This window comes from Momordica charantia (genome assembly GCF_013281855.1).
Source record: "Momordica charantia cultivar OHB3-1 chromosome 6 unlocalized genomic scaffold, Mcharantia_2.0 BLBB01000006.1, whole genome shotgun sequence".
Lineage (NCBI taxonomy): Eukaryota > Viridiplantae > Streptophyta > Magnoliopsida > Cucurbitales > Cucurbitaceae > Momordica > Momordica charantia.
This window is the reverse complement of record NW_028275164.1, coordinates 25,694,267-25,711,465: the sequence shown is the minus strand read 5'-3', so window position 1 is coordinate 25,711,465 and position 17,199 is coordinate 25,694,267. Positions and strand designations below refer to the sequence as shown.

Below are 17,199 nucleotides of genomic sequence, written 5' to 3'. Positions count from 1 at the left end.
TGTTGTTTTTCTCCCTTTTCGAGAACATTCTCAAGATTGTATATAGAATTTTGGAAACAATCAAAACCAAAGTTTCTTATTTCTAGTTCTCATTTCCAATTTATTCCAAAGCATAAATTAAAAAATGATTTTATCATATTTCAATTCATAGATTTTGGAGCCATGTAATTCCTCTTTCTTAGTGAAAAATAAAGAAATTAAACAAAGACAAGAAACGAGAACATTACCAAACGAGTCCTTAACAACCGCACGCTACCTTATAATAATAATAATTTTTGTTTCGTGAATGTGACGTAGGACAAGGACTTACTTATATACATTCATCCTCGATATGATTAGGTCCTTTTTCAATTTACTTTTTATTAAATTTTGGTTCAATAGTCTTTATCGACCCCTTCCCAACCTTATCGAAACTCTTATAAATTAAAACTAACATTTCTATCCAATTAAAATTTTATTTTTTATTAATCTGTATATATTTTAGTCTGATTAATTATAAAATTTGTAGTGACGTCACGAAGATTTGGGTAACATATCTCATTTCAATGGTGAATTTCCCATCCTGGACGTACGTAGCAGAAACTTTTTTACATCTTTGTATTATACACTCATGTTCAAAGTTAGGATCTCCCCTTGCTTAACTACTTACCCTTCTTGCTTTTATTTCTAGTACCTTATTGCAATGAAATTCAATCCTGTCAGAGTTTCTTAGGCGAAAAAAAAGGATAACAATACACACACAAAGGAACCTACCCAATATAAACAATAACCTTACAATTCAAGAATTAGAGTCTCAAAATAAAGGAAATACAAAATAAAAAAGAATTACATATATGTCACTACATACATAAATGGATGACTAAATGATTAATCAGATCATTGCATTGGGACTCATAGTTGGAACAATATGTGAGTGTTATGATCTGTTTTTGTATTTTTGTGAAAAAACTTTAGGGTGACAAAGGTCAATATTTCTTGCATTTCTTACTCGTTGTCAAATATTTAATAGGTAAAAACAAGGTGGCCGTGACAAGTTTTTTCCATGCATTATTCCGCCTTGCATTTGCAAGATTTCTGGGGTGTGGTGTCTTTGAAATCGCATTTACTGCATAATCATTTACTGTATGCATTTTGATGAGTGAGGGTCTCGGCTTTATTATTATTAACGATGACTTGAGCGCTCCTTCTAGGTACCGTTCTAACAATGGCATTCAGCAGATCGTAGTATAGAGGAAGCTGCGCAATGGCGAAGAAGATTGCGACCGGGAGAGAGACAGCGGTGTAGACGACAAGCGCGGTGTTGCGAAGGCGATGGTGGAGAAGAAAGAAGTGGCCCGCGCAAAAGGAAGCCAACATGGCGACGATGGAGAAGAAAAGTGAGGATAGGCCAATGAGCAGCTTCCATGGGAGGTTGGATCTAAAGTCCTTATCGTCGAACCTGAGAAAAAATTGAGAGAAAAACAAAATACGAGATTATTAAATACTTTGATCTCCATACAACATATCATTCTATTTATAATAAAAATGATTTTTAAATCATACAAAAATCCTAAATCATATATAGTTTAACCTGGAGGTGAGAATGGCGAGAAACGTGATGACTGAGGTTGTGGAGAGGCACAACGCAACCAGGGAGGAGAGGGCAAATATAAGGAACCCCAACTCCTTCTCAAGTGGTGGGGTGCCCTCCTCGCCGTTGCCACCGGGGATGGTGGTGGCGGAAGCAAACGCCACCGTTGTAATCAGAGCAGCCACCAAAGAGCATGACTCTGAGGTGCTGGTGAGCCACTGCGAACCGCTTTTCACCATCTCCTTGTGGCTTTCATGGAATATGGTTTTTGCAAGCCTTCCCTCGTTGTTGTAGCTCGCAAAGAATTGGGGTGGCATAGACTCCTTCACGAACTAGTTAAAAATATTAATTAATCACTGGAAAATATTTGGTTCCTTCGTGTGCTATTGAAAATTTGACGACTTATGTTTTTTTTTAAAAGTTCATGTTTTTACTTTTCGAGTTGTCAAAAATTTAATAGTCGCAACGACAAGGTTGCTATTTATCTTAAAGTTGCTCTTAAGTATTTAGCTTCTTACTAGTAAAAACTTTTTCTATATAATTATTAAATATCTGACAATTAAGATAGAAATGTAAAAATAAAAACTTAAAAAAACAAAATGAGTTGTCAAATAATTAATGGTAGTTACCTTATACCACTTAAGCTCCCACTGCATCTGCAAAGCAGCACCGTTGATGCGCCAAGGCTTATGAGTCGGGGCGTTGGCCGCTAGATGCAAGGCGCTGTTGCCTTTATCATCGACCCCACGGAACACGTTTTCTATGCGCTTTCTGTTGTCATGAAGAAACTTGTAGACGTCCGGCTGCCTGTACTCCGCAGCCAAAAGCACCACATTCTTCTTCTGGGCGTTAGTATCGCGAATGGCCAGTGGAAAGTGTTCGAACAGTCTCTTCACCATCTCCAGCACCCCGTGCTTTGCTGCCAATAACATTGCTGATTCTTTTGGACTTTGTTGATCTGTACTGTGAATAGCTGCAGCTGCAGGGTGTGTCGTCGTTTGATCATCTGTTAGATCTTGTGTTTGCTTCGTATTGAACCCGACCTGGTCTCCTACCAAGATGTAAGGAAGTGTTTCAGTTTCCTCGTCCTCGGATTGTAATTTCGATACTATCGGAGTATTTCCATCGTAGAAATACTTCTCCGATGAAGTTAATTCCAGAAGTTTCTCCATCACTTGGACTGACCAAGTGTGTTTTTCTTTCTTCTGCCGTATCTTTCTGATTTCATTAGATCCTAATTCATTCATTTAACAACAAAATTTAATTAATATAAGAGGCAGTTGGGAATATGACAAAAACATTTAATAAAATAGTAAAAAACGGAGATCCAATTTTAAAATGACAACCTTATTCAAATGATATACATTTGTAATAATATCTATAATATATATATATGTAATATATCTAACTATTGATATATGCATGTGATATTGAAATGAGTATTTGTGTAATATGTATATAATATGCTACTGATATGAATGTTTGATATACTTGCAATATATATTTGGTATACATCTAATATACTACCAATAAAAGTATATGTGTAATAAATATGTGATATACTACTGGTGTGAGTGTCTGATAATACTACTGTTATGAGTATCTGAAATAGTATTGATATGAGTGTCTCAAATGGGAATGAAGGAGAAGCGAGAAATTTTATCCCCGAGATCTGGAAAAACAAAAAGGATAAAATTGGAATAAAATTCTAATTCTGTACTATATTTAAAAATTAAAAAGCAATAGATGACACATTTTGAAATATTTATTTATTGCAGAGTTCGGTCACGTACCAAAGCCCAAAATGATGAAGATGCCCGTGAAAATTATTTGGAAAAAATCGACGCAGGTACTATAATTTTCGGGGAAATATTTAATCTTGGGCTTGCTTGCTGCAATCAATAATCACAAATATTACAATTTCAAGAATATGAATATATATTTATTATATTATAGTTGAGGATTAATTTATAAAAATAAAATGTACCCGGTAATGGATTACGATCAGCTTCAAGAAGTCGAATATTGGGATGTTCATGGGCTTCATCGGTGTCAAAATTTTCACTTTTCTCGCCAACTCTAAAACCTTTCTCCAGATCTGCATCGCTCTTCGCTTTATCATTGTCGTTGAGGCTCAGGTTTCTCTCCTTCTTCGATACTTGTTTCAAATTGCTGACTGTACTTTTACAGAGAAAATATTAGTGCTCATATCTGAATAATTCCAATAATAGACTAAATCAAAGGAAATTATCTGAGCGACGATAATAAATAAATAAATAAATAAATAAATAAATATATCTATATATAATAACTAGTCGAATAATGTTTTGGAGAATATAGAGAAAAAGGCAGGAAGACGAACTTATTAAAAATCCCTCCCACAACATTGTAATGAAATAAAGGCACGTGGCGTAGTTTTGTGGATAAGAAGGAGCTTTATTTTTTTGGACAATGTTTTACACACTTGGCGAAGCGTTGGTGCCGATGCAGGCTTCAGTTCATCCACAAATGTACCTTCCAATTGAAAAGAAAAAAATGAAGGCGTCACACGAGGAAAATACTTTGGCTCCTTATTTTCTCCTCATTAGTAAAAAATTGACAGTTCATTATTCTTTTTTAAAAAGATTATGTTTTTGCATTTCTCATTTCTCAATCTTAGTTTGTCAAATATTTAATGAACGTGAGGACGAAGTTACTCAACTCTTTAGGAGTCAAATATTATCCGTTATAGAATATGAAAATTAAAACTTGTCAAATACGTGAAGATAAGATTTGGTCGTCAGATATTTTCTGACTAGAAGAGGCATATAATTAATATGAATGAACTAGATTGGATAATGTAGTTGAAGCGAGGAGTCACAGGAGTAGACGATATTCCGCCACCCCTTGATGATGGTTCCACTCCTGAAGGCAGTTGGCTTAGTTGCAAGAACGTGAAGAGGGGTTAAGCCTTGCATATCCACCCAGTTAGCAGCATCATTGTTGACGCTAATGATATGGAACGCCAAATCTGTGAAAGTAGAGAGAAAATAAAAAAGCCCATATTTATACTATAATCAAAAGGTAGGAAAATGATGAAATGGTTGACTGACCAAACTGGTCGTTTCTGAGGGCACAATGTAGTACAGTGTCTCCATCGTTCCTTCTGCAGTTGGGGGTGATTCGATCGGAGGCGCAAAAATGGTAAAGGCAATAAAAGGCTTCCTTGTTGCCGTGGAGAGCGGCCAAGAAGAGAGGCGTTTCCCCGACGTTGTTTCTTTGGTCCACCAACGAGGGATCGAGGGAGGCGATGCAGTGGCACATCGTGGCGCTTCCCACGGTGGCGGCGATGTGGAGAGGAGTGTTGCCTCTATCATTTTGAATGCCAATCACAGCTCCAACTTGGTGCTGGTTTCGACAACTACTGATGAGGCTCACTAGCCTTGCCACCACTTGTTGTTGATTGTCAAAAGCAGCCAAGTGCAGGGCTGTGTCTCCCGATTGGGGCAGCTTAAGCCCGTGTGCTTCTGGCTCTTCCTCGTACTTTCTGATCACTCCATCCCAATTCCCTCTCCTCAAGTTTGTCGATACAAACTCTTGTAAATTTGCTCTCTCACTACCAATCATCTTCACCAACTACTTCCACCTCCACTTCAATTTCCTTCTTACACTTCCCAACTCATTATTTATAGTAATGACAATGTTGTGCCTGCTTTAATTTTGACAATAAAGTTAAAAGACTACCCAAAATCACATGCAATACAATATTAATAATTGTTTTAAAAGCTCAAGCTGATGCATTGGATAAATTTAATTCATTTATGGATATTTAACACTCACTTCACTCGTAGGTTTGAAAAATTACAACAAAACCCACAAAGTGGAAATTATAATAAATGGGGAGTAAATAAGAATGTAGGGATTCGATACCATATTAATATCCATTAGGTTCTACAGGATCCTCAATATGATCCCTCAAAATGATGTCCTTTTGGATTCATCGATCTTGGACCGAATTCTATTTTTAGACTGGATGCTAGTTTAAGTCTTTTGGATGGTGATATCATATAAACAAACTACTGCTGAACTCAAAAAAAAGTTAAGCTGATGAATTGGTTAAATTTAATTCATTTATGATATCTTACCACTATTTCGAAAATCAATATTCTCTCCTTAAACAATAAGCATTTCCTTTATTCCGCGTTTCCTTCGTGCTACTGCCCACCGAATTTCCTTTATTCGCTTCACTTTTCTTTCATGCTTCCACTGCCAAGCGATTAGCGTTTTAGATGAGGGCTAACTATATAATTTATTTTTTTTTTGTCTTTTCTGAATATGGTCTCTTACATTTTCATGCTTTTTAATTCTAGGTTAAGATTGGTTGATGATATGATAATTAGGTCTACCTAAGTGATAGATTTTTTATAGTTCTTCTCCTTCAAATTTCTTAAAAAATTGTTGAAATTTATACTTTTCCTATTTTATTTATTCTAGGACAGTCTAGTTTCTCCTCTAAATTTACGCAAAATTCGATAAGTATAATGTCAGGTAAGTTTATCATTAAAGCAAAATTTTAACATTAATGGGTATAATTGAAAACTATAAAATGTAATTAACAAATGGAAACTTTTAAATACTAGGGGATGAAATTGAGAGAACACGTTAATATTGTAGACTAAAACATCTATTTAACCTATTCCTAGTAAACAATTCAAGTAAGAGTTTTTTTCTTAAAAATGTGAAAAAAAAAATGACACCTGTGTTGGATCTGTAAGGAGTGCAAACAAAATTCCAGATTGGTTAGGGAAGTGAATGATCATAGGTATTGTTTGAGTTCTGATTAGGTGTAGGTCGGAATGGACTGGATGATCTTCTCTGAACTGTCCAACGGCCTCCCAGAACACTCGGAGGACCTGCAAAACAAAGTTAGCACTCCAACAAGCAAGTTAGTTGAGGTTTGAGCTAACTTGTTGATTTTAACTAGGATTGTCTACTTTGTATTTAAGGCAAGGGTTTCTATTTATAGAAACTGGACTCGACAGGAACTCTGACACACCCTAAAAACGCGGCGTGTTGTCGGGTTCGGAAGAGACCAGGTTACGGACTTTACCGAAGATCAGCTCGGCCATTTAGGTCATACCCTAACTGCCGACCTAAATGTTTTTGGTTCAATTTCCATATTTCATGCCGCGTGTCAACTCAACTCACCTCTTCGATCATGTTACGCGGTAGGCCAAGATTCGCATCTAACAGGTATAAGGGAAACAATTATCTGAGACCTTTTAGATAAAACAAAAAAGCGGGCGATTTTGAATCTCAATCCCTCGGGAGATATTGTACAAGCTTGATTTATTAGAATAAACTATATTTATAATATTGATATCTTTTTAACTAAAGTGAGTAAATACTATATAAAAGGAATCGGATGATTAGAAAAATGAAAAAAGAAAGTAAAATATTAATTAATTGGGATGACCAAGAGGGTCGTTTGTTAAAGCTATTTTGGGAATCATAGGATCGGGTAAGGAGACGTGCAGCGCAGGACATGTGTAGACTACTTAAATTTGAAGCTATGAATTTCTTCAAATGAATCCGAGAGACAAAAATGCTACATTAAAAAAATTAAAAAAAATATATTGGGTTTGCTTTAGCCTTTAGCAGAAAAAAGGGGGGAAAGAAAGTTAAATATTGAAGGTTACTTATTCAATCCGTACATTTTTTCTTTTTATTTTCTTGTCTGGAAAACTGTAGCACCAAAACTTGGATAGGAAGCTATGACCACAGTGGTGTGATTTTATAAAAGAGTGAAGCAATATAGATTAAAAAGTTGCTGACGTGGATCCAAATATAGTTTAAGAGATTAAATCACATATGTTCGATAGGAATGTTCATGGTATTGTAGGCATCCCGTACACCCATTTAATTCTGCATCCTCACGAAGTTTCGTGCCCTCGCGGTAGGAATTGAGTTCCTAGAGAGAGTTGTTTCTATTTCTTTTTTTATTTTTTAAATTATCTTTCAATAAATACCTTTTTCTTAATTTTTTATTTATTTAATTGCTAATGTCTAAGGTATAATTCTCTAAAATATATATATATTAGGTAGAGAGTAGATAAATAGATGACTTTTTTAGTATATATTAAAAAAATGACTTATGGTGGGGGAATGAAGAACGGGGAAGGAACATATTTCCCGTCCCATTTAGGCGATGGGGAAATTTTTTCTCTTATCCCGCCCCATTTAGGCATGTCTCATAGAGACGGCCCTATGGAGGAAATGAACATCTTTAATATTCGATTAGATTGTGATTCCGAATCTTCCATCCCACATGTTGTATTCAAAATATAAATATAAATAAATAAAAGTCGTTAACATCGTATTTTACTTTAAAATATATGTATGATCTCGTTTACATCCAAATTTAATTTCTTTATCATCTCATCCATGCATCTTCCTTTTCTCTCCTGTTATCACTTGAGCGCCTTTTTTTTTCCTTCTTTTAATTCCTTCTAATTGAATATTATTAAGTTTTGGTTTGATAGCCTTTTATCTATCTACCTCTCCCTAGCCTTATTTAAATTCTAAATTGAAACTAACATTTCTCTCCAATTAAATTTTTATTTTCTTCTTAATCTATATATGTTTTGGTCTATAATAATAATAATAATAATAATAATCATCATCATCATACTCAAAAACCCCAACCTAGATGCAATCAGTCGCCGGAGTTCTTTTCCCGTTTTCTCCTGAGTCCTGATTCCAGATCCGACATCTTTGGTTTGATTATCGCAACTTTTGGATGTACTCTATCGCCATAGACCAAGGACATTCTCTAAGATGGGCCTCCCTTCTCTTCCCTTGTCCAAGCCCATCATGTCTGGCCCTGCTCCTCCTCATTATTGTAAGGATCTTTATTTTTAATAAATTGGGCCCTTTTAGTTTGGTTTACCATGGGCTTAGCCCAAGCCCATGTACTCGCCGGAATCTTGTCATTGGGTTGCCCGATCCTCAGATTTCGTTGGACTATTCCTTCGATGTATTCAATAACTGGTCGAGTTGATGGACACAATAGATATTTATTCCAACCTTAAGGGATACATCCACTATGCCAAAAACTAAATTTGGAAAACTTATGCTATTATATAATATTAAATATAATTAATATTTTATTTTTTTCTTCTAAAAAAATCAACATCAATATGTACAAATGCGTGCGTGAGAGACGATTATAAAATGGTGTGGTTATTCGTGGTCGAAGAATTTCAAAACCATTATTTTTAGGATAAGTTTTAATTAATGCATTATACATTATACATTTGATATGTTTTAAAACAAGCATTATTTTACAAATAAATTTGAAAATAAACATTATTTAGAAAAAAAAATTTTCCTTTCTTCCATGTTAAGGAAACCCAGTTAACCACTTAGAATTTCATGAAAATTTAGAAGAAAAAATTTAAAAAAATAGTAGTAAGAAGGAAGAAAGAAAGTAACCTATTGTACTTTCGCGCTAACACGCGATCCATCCAGAAGTCTCCGTCTACCGGAATCTCTCCATCTTATAAACTCTGCAAACGGATCGAATCTCAAACCGCCAATTTGTCCAACCTCCGATCTTTCTCGATCATTTTGCCGTCCGCCAAACATCTTTGATTAAAGCTTTGTTTCTCTGTTATCCTTGGATTTGTACTTGGCGTTTCGAAGATGTGGAACCAGCCGCCGTTTAGGAAGACTGATGTGGAGTCCGGATCCACGCCGCTGTACCCGATGATGGTCGAGAGCCCGCAGCTCCGATGGGCGTTCATTCGGAAGATCTACTCCATCATTACCATCCAACTGCTCGCCACCATTGCCGTCGCGGCTACTGTTGTTTATGTTCGCCCGATTTCTACATTCTTTGCGACTACTGGGGCAGGCCTGGCTTTGTACATCCTTCTCATCATTACGCCTTTTATAAGTTAGGGTTTTTCCTCTCCCCTCCGATTTGTTCTTTTCTTCTTTTTTTAGGGTTTTATTCGTTTCTGATTGGGGTTTTCTTGTTATTGTTTGGAAATGTTGACAGTGTTGTTCCCGCTCTACTATTACTATCAGAAGCACCCGGTAAATTTGATTCTCCTGGGTATTTTCACGATATCTTTTGCGTTCGCGATTGGGTTGACTTGCGCGTATACAAGCGGTGAGTAGAGTAATCTTTGATTTATCCCTTTTGGTGATTGGAAATTAGAATATAGGTTTTTAGTTGAGTCGATGTTGTCGCGTGTTTTGGGATAGATTTCTTCGTTCGGCCATGTCTTTGTGTTTCAAGATTCCATATTGGGTGCTCTTTTCTTCTCTCCCTGGAGATAGGCTCCTAAATAATCCTTCTATTTTAAGTCCACCGATGAAAATCTAAGATGCTGATTATTCGTGGAAGATGATTTTTGACATTTCTTCAGGCCATAGGATAAGAGGTTCCACAATTTAGATGCTGATATGATATATCTTGTGAAATGACTATTCTTTGATAGGATCCAAAGATATGTGGTAAATACTCCTCCTCTCCCCCTCTCCCTCAGCGTGGCCTACGGCCTACGAATTAAAGCAGTCCAACAGATTATTTGTTGTTTTTGCTTGGCTTTAGGAGGTTGTAAGTTTGGTGTAGGTTTTCGGGTATAAAATGATTTACATTTTGTATAACAGTATAAGTTGGTAAAAATGGTTTAGAAATAGTTCGTGGTCTGAGCTTTGAAACTTATGAACTAATCATGAACAGGGAAAGCAATTCTCGAGGCTGCAATTCTAACTGCCGTGGTTGTGGTTAGTCTCACCCTGTACACGTTCTGGGCGGCCAGAAGAGGCTATGATTTCAACTTCCTTGGTCCATTTCTGTTTGGTGCTCTGATTGTCCTCCTGTTCTTCGGTCTGATTCAGGTACTTGTGCTTTTTCAAGACATTTTTGCTCAATAGTTGCAACCCCTTGTGAGTATACTTGGAATTTAGTTCTTCATTAGTAAAATATGAACTCCATTCGTGGGTGCAGGCCTTCTTCCCATTGGGTCGGACTTCTATGATGATCTATGGGTGTGTGGCGTCCATCATTTTCTGTGGATACATCGTCTTTGACACCGATAATCTCATAAAAAGGTACTCATACGACGAGTACATATGGGCGTCTATTGCCTTGTATTTAGACATCATCAACCTTTTCCTCTCTCTACTACAAATCTTTAGAGCAGCTGAAAATTGAAGAGGGTTCACATTGTTGTTAGGTGTCCACTGAGATTTTTCCTTTGTGAAACAGGATCATTGTTATTAATAAATGTTCGTACGCTCTCTCTCTCTCTCTCTCCCTCTTCTTCTCCCCTGTTAATAACACCGTTGTGAAAAGCATCAAACTGTAATGTTTCTTTTACTGTTTACAGGTGATAGGTTGAGTCTCATGCCAATTGTAACTAAATAGATTATATCCCGAAATGCACATACTTGTACTTGAAAGTCAGCTATTGTTGAATGCGTTCTTGTCAATGTGTGTGGATGAACTACATTTTCTCTCAAGATAATTTGTAGATCTATTAAGTTAATGAAATTAATCAGTAGGAGAGGGAAACTTCTCTTGCAAGGTGACTAAAGCATCTACAACTATCATACATAGGAGGAATGATGTGGAAATCAGATTCGTATCTTGTATTGGTATGGTGTTCCAGTCAATCTTCATCGTGCACCGACATAAGAATGAATAATCTGACCAACTGAAATCAATGTCGTTTGAGAAATCAAGCTGTGTAGGAGCCTCTTTTATGGGTTTGAATTTTACATCACCTCAACTCAACTCGAGTATTTTCAATGGTAACAGGGCCACGGTCGGCCGTTGCCTTTTGCTTGCTCTTTCATTGTTACTCGATGACAGGTTTCATTGTTACTTGCTCATCATTAGATGTCCCTTTTTTTCTTTTCTTTTTTAATTTATCATTAGATGTTCTTTCCTTAAAAATATTTGTATCAAGTCTCTAGCAGGTTCGATTCAAGTAATATTCCGCTTCTAGGACCGATCAAAATAATGGTTTTTATTGGGATTTCTGCCACAAGTGATTCAGATCTCCCTGCCATCTCCCTCCTTCCCTGTGTACATTCTTCCAACGGGGAAATTAAAGTGCTGAAACTAACCACATTCAACTAAACTAGGCACTATCTAAGTCACAATTACAACAGAGATGAAACATTAAAACTTCCTAATATCTGTTCTTTGAATCAGCTACCATCGAAAGAAGCCTTGAAACGCCTTGTGTCCACAGATCATACTCGCTCTGGCTTCTGCATTCGAACTCTACTAAGCCTCGCAATTCTGTCTTCAATCCAAAGTAACGTCGCTGCTCTCCGCCCTCAAACAAATGTCGTCCAGGCCATGCTGGTACGTCTTTGCACACCCCAAACACCACATCTGCACCCAATGCCAACAACAAATACTATTAGAACATCAAGCTTCAACTATAATTACCAAGTTGTTAATGAAATGGTAAACATTCAGCCACCACTTACTCTTTTTCTTTTTGGTGATTGTTCCTGCAACATGTCTGCTCTTCATCTTCAGCATCACCTGCCCTGTGCGGTGAATGTAAACAGAAACTATTTTCCAGTGAAGATCGCCTGCATTATCGATTCAAACCCATCGCATCAATGTTATTTCCAAATGGAGAAGTGTTTGAGAAAATATGTTTCGAAAGAACACCTTTGCGGGTGCGCTTGAGGAGCTCGGTGCCTCTAGCAAGTAGATCTTGGGTTCGAACGTATAGGTAATTCTCAGCTTGGTGAATCTCTGCCTCTTGGTTATGCCCATCGTTGGAATGAGGTGTGTTGGCTTTACCACAGACACCCATTGGTACTCCTTTCTCCACTGGTAATACTGATGAGATGTTCCATACTTCCTTTAGTGCTCTTGCCTTCAGTGTTGCTGCTCCTCGTAGAGCTACAAAAACAAAGACAGAAAAATGCTTCATATTTTACATTTTTGGGTCTGTTTCTTTTTCATCTGAGAGAAGAAACACATATACAAAAGCTTGGCATCTAAACTTCCACACTCTGTTTTTCACATTTGCTCTGTTTTCGGTTTTTGTAGTTACAGATTTTCTAGATTTTTATGAACCAAAGTTGAAGGGAGTAGACGAATTTTTTGCTGTCTTACCAGTAGCTGCTGCAGCAGTAAGAGTAGAGATATCATCATGTGATCTAACGTTAACAGCAGAGCTAATAACCGAAGCAAGGTGGTCTCTTTCAGCCCCCATTGCCTCAGCAGCCTCCACACACTGAGCAGCCACCAGGGTAGCGGCTGAGGCCACCGCCATGTCCGTCTTAGCCGACTGCTCATTCTTCTTGGACGAAGAAGAAGCTGCTTGGAATGCTGCAATGGCCGCCACCGCAGCAGCCACCGCAGCAACCGAAACAGCAGCATGGAGTTGGGCATTGTGGGCTCTGTTCTCTTCCTTCTTCTTTTCTTTTCTGTCCTTCAGCCACCTCCCCACCGTCTTTGATCCGCCGCCGGCAGTTCCACCGACATTTCCGGCACTCGCACGGCCATTTGTGAACAGTGGCTGAATGCTGTGGTTGGCTCGAAAGAACTGCACGCAGAGGAAGATCAGTCAAGAGAAATCAGTGTTAAAGATTAAGTAACGATTGTTGGTTTAAACAAATTCAAAAAAGAAATCTCTTAGACATCATGAAAATGACAAGTGGATTACTGTTTACTGTGAAGCTTAGGCCATTGGTTACGTAATAAAAGGAAGCCACAGCAAGCAAGCAAGAGCCAGAAACTGCTGGCTCCCAAATTGGAAAGAAACAGACGCGGTAAAAGTAAAACCAGGGACTTGCTCCATTTTTACCATACCGCAAGATCCTAAACCAAACTACTTTTGTTAACCATGGCTCAGGTAACTTTACCTTCCTAAAAAGGGGAGTTCTACAGAAAATTACAAGATACAAACACCAAACTTAAGTATATAAGTTAAGAAAAGAAGCATTATTTTAATCTAAAGCATTTTATGTTGGAAATGTGTAATACGAATTTTAAGGAGAAGGAGAAAAAGCTGCAGCAAGGTTGCAGTTGGGTTGGCTTAGAACACACTACAGACTGCAGAGTGTGCATCAGAAGGCTGCAGAGGGAGACAGAGAAAGCAGAAGGCTTGTCTCCTAAATTCGAAATTCTAGAGAGATTTGTCTGTTTGTTGGGTTGGGTATGGTACCTTAACAACGTCGTCGAAGTCGTCGGAGGGGGACACCGGCGGGCTGTCTGTTTCCGTCAAAGAGCCACCGCCGTTGAGAGGACCGCTGCTGTGGGAAAGCCTCCCAGAAGTTAAAGGCGACACTTCCTGCAAAACAGAGCAAAGCAGAGGAAAATGAAAATCTGTGATTTAAGATTAGGAAAGTTGAAGAAAGAAAAGGGTTGTAATTTGTGCTATGAAATTTACAAGAATCTGACCTCCCTGACGGACTGAGACATAATGCGATCAAGGACGAGCTGAGAGGTGGCGGAGGAAGAGAAAGAGAAATGGGGGTTTCCGTGGAGAACAGGGAAGTCGTCGAAGTCGCCGGAGACATCTTCGGGAATGGACATGGAGGAGGTGGTACACGAAGACCCACTTGTGGATTTGGGAATTGGAGGCATGTTCAGCAAGCACGAAGAAGGGGGAGCCGGCGCCGGCGCCGGAGCCAGAGCCTTCGAGACTTCGAGCGCAGAGGCGCTCCACGAGCGCGACAGAAACTCCATTGGAGCTCTTGGGCTCTCCGGTAACTGATTTCTACACGCCTTCAATGGGTAAGACTCATCCATTAAAGAACCTCAAACACAGTTTCAATTTCACTTCACACTTCACACACAGTGGGAGCTTGCCTTGCCTTGCCTCTTTTAACAGCACAGGGTTTTATGCTTATGCTTCAAGGTTCAAACATATGGTCAACACAGTGAATAAAATGTGGGCCACACACTAGTCAAATTTCCCATGTGCCCCCAAAGCAAAAGATACACCTACATTTACAACAAAAATCAATCTTTTTATTTTATTTATTATGAAAAAGCAACGCTTTATTCTGGTTATGGTTTGGGAAATAAAATTTAGTTCATTTGCTACTGTTCTTTCTCAAAATGTTTTCTTTTTTTATGATTGGAGTGATCTTTAACCCTTTTTTTCCTTTTCAAAATAAGCTATATAAATGAAAGGTTCAGAAATTGATTTTAAGTATTGAAATGATGCGATTTGGAATCTGGATTTGACCCTATAGACCAACACGAGTCCTTACTATAGTCAAGCACGTTTAACTTTGGAATTCTTACTATTGAGTTATCGAAAAGGAAGGTGGTATAGATATCGAAAAGGAAGGTGGTATAGATAGTGACTAACAATTCTTTTAAGTCTTTTTTTACCATTCTTCTATGATCTCAAGATCTCTCTCATTCATATGTGGTATCGATTTATTCATATATCCCTCCTATCTACTCGGACGTCACATCTCCTGTCCTAATGATGGAACGAGAAGTTATTAGTTTTGCAGGAATAAGGGAGGCAGAATATTGAAAGAAATAATCGAGGATTATGCTTTAATGAGGTGTTGATGTTCATGAGATTCAAATCAGCTTCTTCCTTTAGAAAAAGAAAAAGAGGAGCAAAGGGCAAAATGCACACATCCCCAAGAGTCTTTATCAAAATGAGCTTTGGGCCAAGTCAAAAAGTGAGGTAGCTCCCTCTATATTATTTATGTACACACTTCACACTACACTCACAATTGCATATCTATCATATATATCTTTCACCTTTAATCATATTCCTTGCTTCTATTGTTTCATTTCCTACACTTTTGCATTTTTTTTATTCACATTCTCATTATTATAATGAGAGAAAATGACAATTTTGGATGATCACACCCCACCTATAATTGCCTTGTAATTATGAACAAAATGATAACTAAATTTCAAGAGGATACACATCACTCATATGTCATGTATTTCTTTATTTATTTGGTTTATCTATATGCTTATGTTTTGATTTATTAGGTAAAAAGTAAGCAACCACAAGTAGTGGATCAGAATGATAGTCCTACAATTGATTTAAAGGAGATATAAATGCTTCAAATAGGACATGGATATGGACAATTTTTCAGAAACGGGGTTGATTATTTCAACGACAACGAGAGATATTGCGAACCGATTATAAATTACCTTAAACTTCTCGTGAAGGGACAGCAATGATGCAGCACACAGGCTTGCGAGACACACTTTGAGGCGGAAGGAATCAATGATATGAATGGAAGATTGGCTTATGGAAATGACAAATTTTCTTGCATTTGGGTGTTTGGATACTTTATTTTGATTTGTTTTGTTTTCTTTCCTTTAAAAAATAAGATACAAATGCAATCAAGAGATTGTGAGTTTGATCTCCGATCCTCATATATTGTACTAAAAAAAGAGATAAATCTCATAAAAAAAATAGAAAGTAGAATTATATGTTTAAGTCATATATTTTGGTAATTATTTTTTTATAATAATTTTATTTTGGTTTGTAATTTTTGTTTGATTCTCAAATTGCATATAAGACCATATTGGTCATTGTCATTAATTTATTATAATGGTTTGAAAAAATTTTGAATATGTTTTAATCTACCTAACATACCTTTTTAAAAAAATAACAAAGACTAAAATGCATTTTTTTAGTACAAAGTTTAGAAACTAAAATTTTGGTAGGGATCAAAATAAAATATAAACTTGTGTTATATATACTTCTGAAATAAAAAACTACAAGATATAAGAATTTTGAACAATATAATTGTTTTCTTTTTGTTAACTTTAATTGCTTTTTTGCCAACATAATGCTATAAAGAGAGACAAGAGAGAAAAATGAAGATGAACAAAATGGCAAGTGTTTTTTAAGTGGAATGAAAGAGAAAGAGAAAAATAAAATAAAATAAAATAAAGTAATACATCTAAGCAAAGAAATATTGTTTTGTGGGCCAACCCAGATGAGAAAATTACCTGTTGAGGGAGAAAGTAATCTACTTTAACCAAAGTATAATCCATTATTGTATGGGAAAAGGTAGAAGTCAATTAGCCAATTATGAAACAAAAAGAATTTCTGATCAGATGGTAAACTTTGCTGTCTTTTCTCTTGTACTTTCTTATTAATATTTTGAAACATCTTTTTTAAATAATAAGTTAATCAATTCAATCTTTCTTTTTTGTTAGCGTTATTTTTAGAAGCGAAGAAATTTGCATATTTTCTAAAGACTAATCCAAGAAATCAGTCGAGATTTTTGGAGCCAATTTTAAAAAATGGTTAATTTATTAGAACTAATAATTTATTTTTCCATATCACTACGAGATGAGCAGTAAGGTAAAATGTAAGATGGAAAGTATCTAAATAAAATGGTTCATAAGAATAGTAAGCTTGCGTACACCTCGACTGATCTCACAATACAATCGTCTGACCCTACTATATTTGGTTGTCTCTACTATATCTAATTATCTAAGTAACTCGTAGCATATTAAATCCTAAGTAGCTAACTGGTAAGAATATTTGTAATGTAGATGGTAAGATAAGAGATTAAATGATTACAAACCGAACGTTGCCAACCAAATTAATTCACGTGATTACATATGGTTTTATGAAAATTTGTCTAATTCTAACTAAGGA

General features: G+C 36.7%; 3 protein-coding genes and 1 long non-coding RNA gene across 4 annotated transcripts; 2 read left to right on the top strand and 2 right to left on the bottom strand.

Annotated features, from left to right (window-relative positions):
• Positions 1 to 759: 759 nt before the first annotated feature.
• Positions 760 to 5,212, bottom strand: LOC111015247 (uncharacterized). The gene is made up of 7 exons (XM_088125328.1): positions 4,663 to 5,212; positions 4,431 to 4,580; positions 3,558 to 3,746; positions 3,364 to 3,462; positions 2,200 to 2,804; positions 1,571 to 1,902; positions 760 to 1,438 (listed from the first exon to the last, which is right to left on the bottom strand). The coding sequence occupies exons 1-7, from the start codon at positions 5,174 to 5,176 to the stop codon at positions 1,114 to 1,116; spliced, it is 2,214 nt and encodes a 737-aa protein (XP_087981454.1). The 5' UTR covers positions 5,177 to 5,212; the 3' UTR covers positions 760 to 1,113.
• Positions 5,213 to 8,960: 3,748 nt separating this feature from the next.
• Positions 8,961 to 10,869, top strand: LOC111015289 (protein LIFEGUARD 4). The gene is made up of 4 exons (XM_022290259.2): positions 8,961 to 9,506; positions 9,612 to 9,725; positions 10,302 to 10,459; positions 10,569 to 10,869. Exons 1-4 carry the CDS (start codon positions 9,254 to 9,256, stop codon positions 10,773 to 10,775), a joined length of 732 nt encoding a protein of 243 aa, XP_022145951.1. The 5' UTR covers positions 8,961 to 9,253; the 3' UTR covers positions 10,776 to 10,869.
• Positions 10,870 to 11,565: 696 nt separating this feature from the next.
• On the bottom strand, positions 11,566 to 14,373 carry FKD1 (FORKED 1). The gene is made up of 6 exons (XM_022290258.2): positions 13,998 to 14,373; positions 13,762 to 13,887; positions 12,708 to 13,140; positions 12,255 to 12,491; positions 12,065 to 12,172; positions 11,566 to 11,966 (listed from the first exon to the last, which is right to left on the bottom strand). The coding sequence occupies exons 1-6, from the start codon at positions 14,346 to 14,348 to the stop codon at positions 11,758 to 11,760; spliced, it is 1,464 nt and encodes a 487-aa protein (XP_022145950.1). The 5' UTR covers positions 14,349 to 14,373; the 3' UTR covers positions 11,566 to 11,757.
• Positions 14,374 to 14,529: 156 nt separating this feature from the next.
• On the top strand, positions 14,530 to 16,023 carry LOC148211015 (uncharacterized). The gene is made up of 2 exons (XR_015791538.1): positions 14,530 to 15,249; positions 15,567 to 16,023. It is a non-coding gene; the product is annotated as an uncharacterized LOC148211015 (long non-coding RNA).
• The last annotated feature ends 1,176 nt before the right edge of the window (positions 16,024 to 17,199 follow it).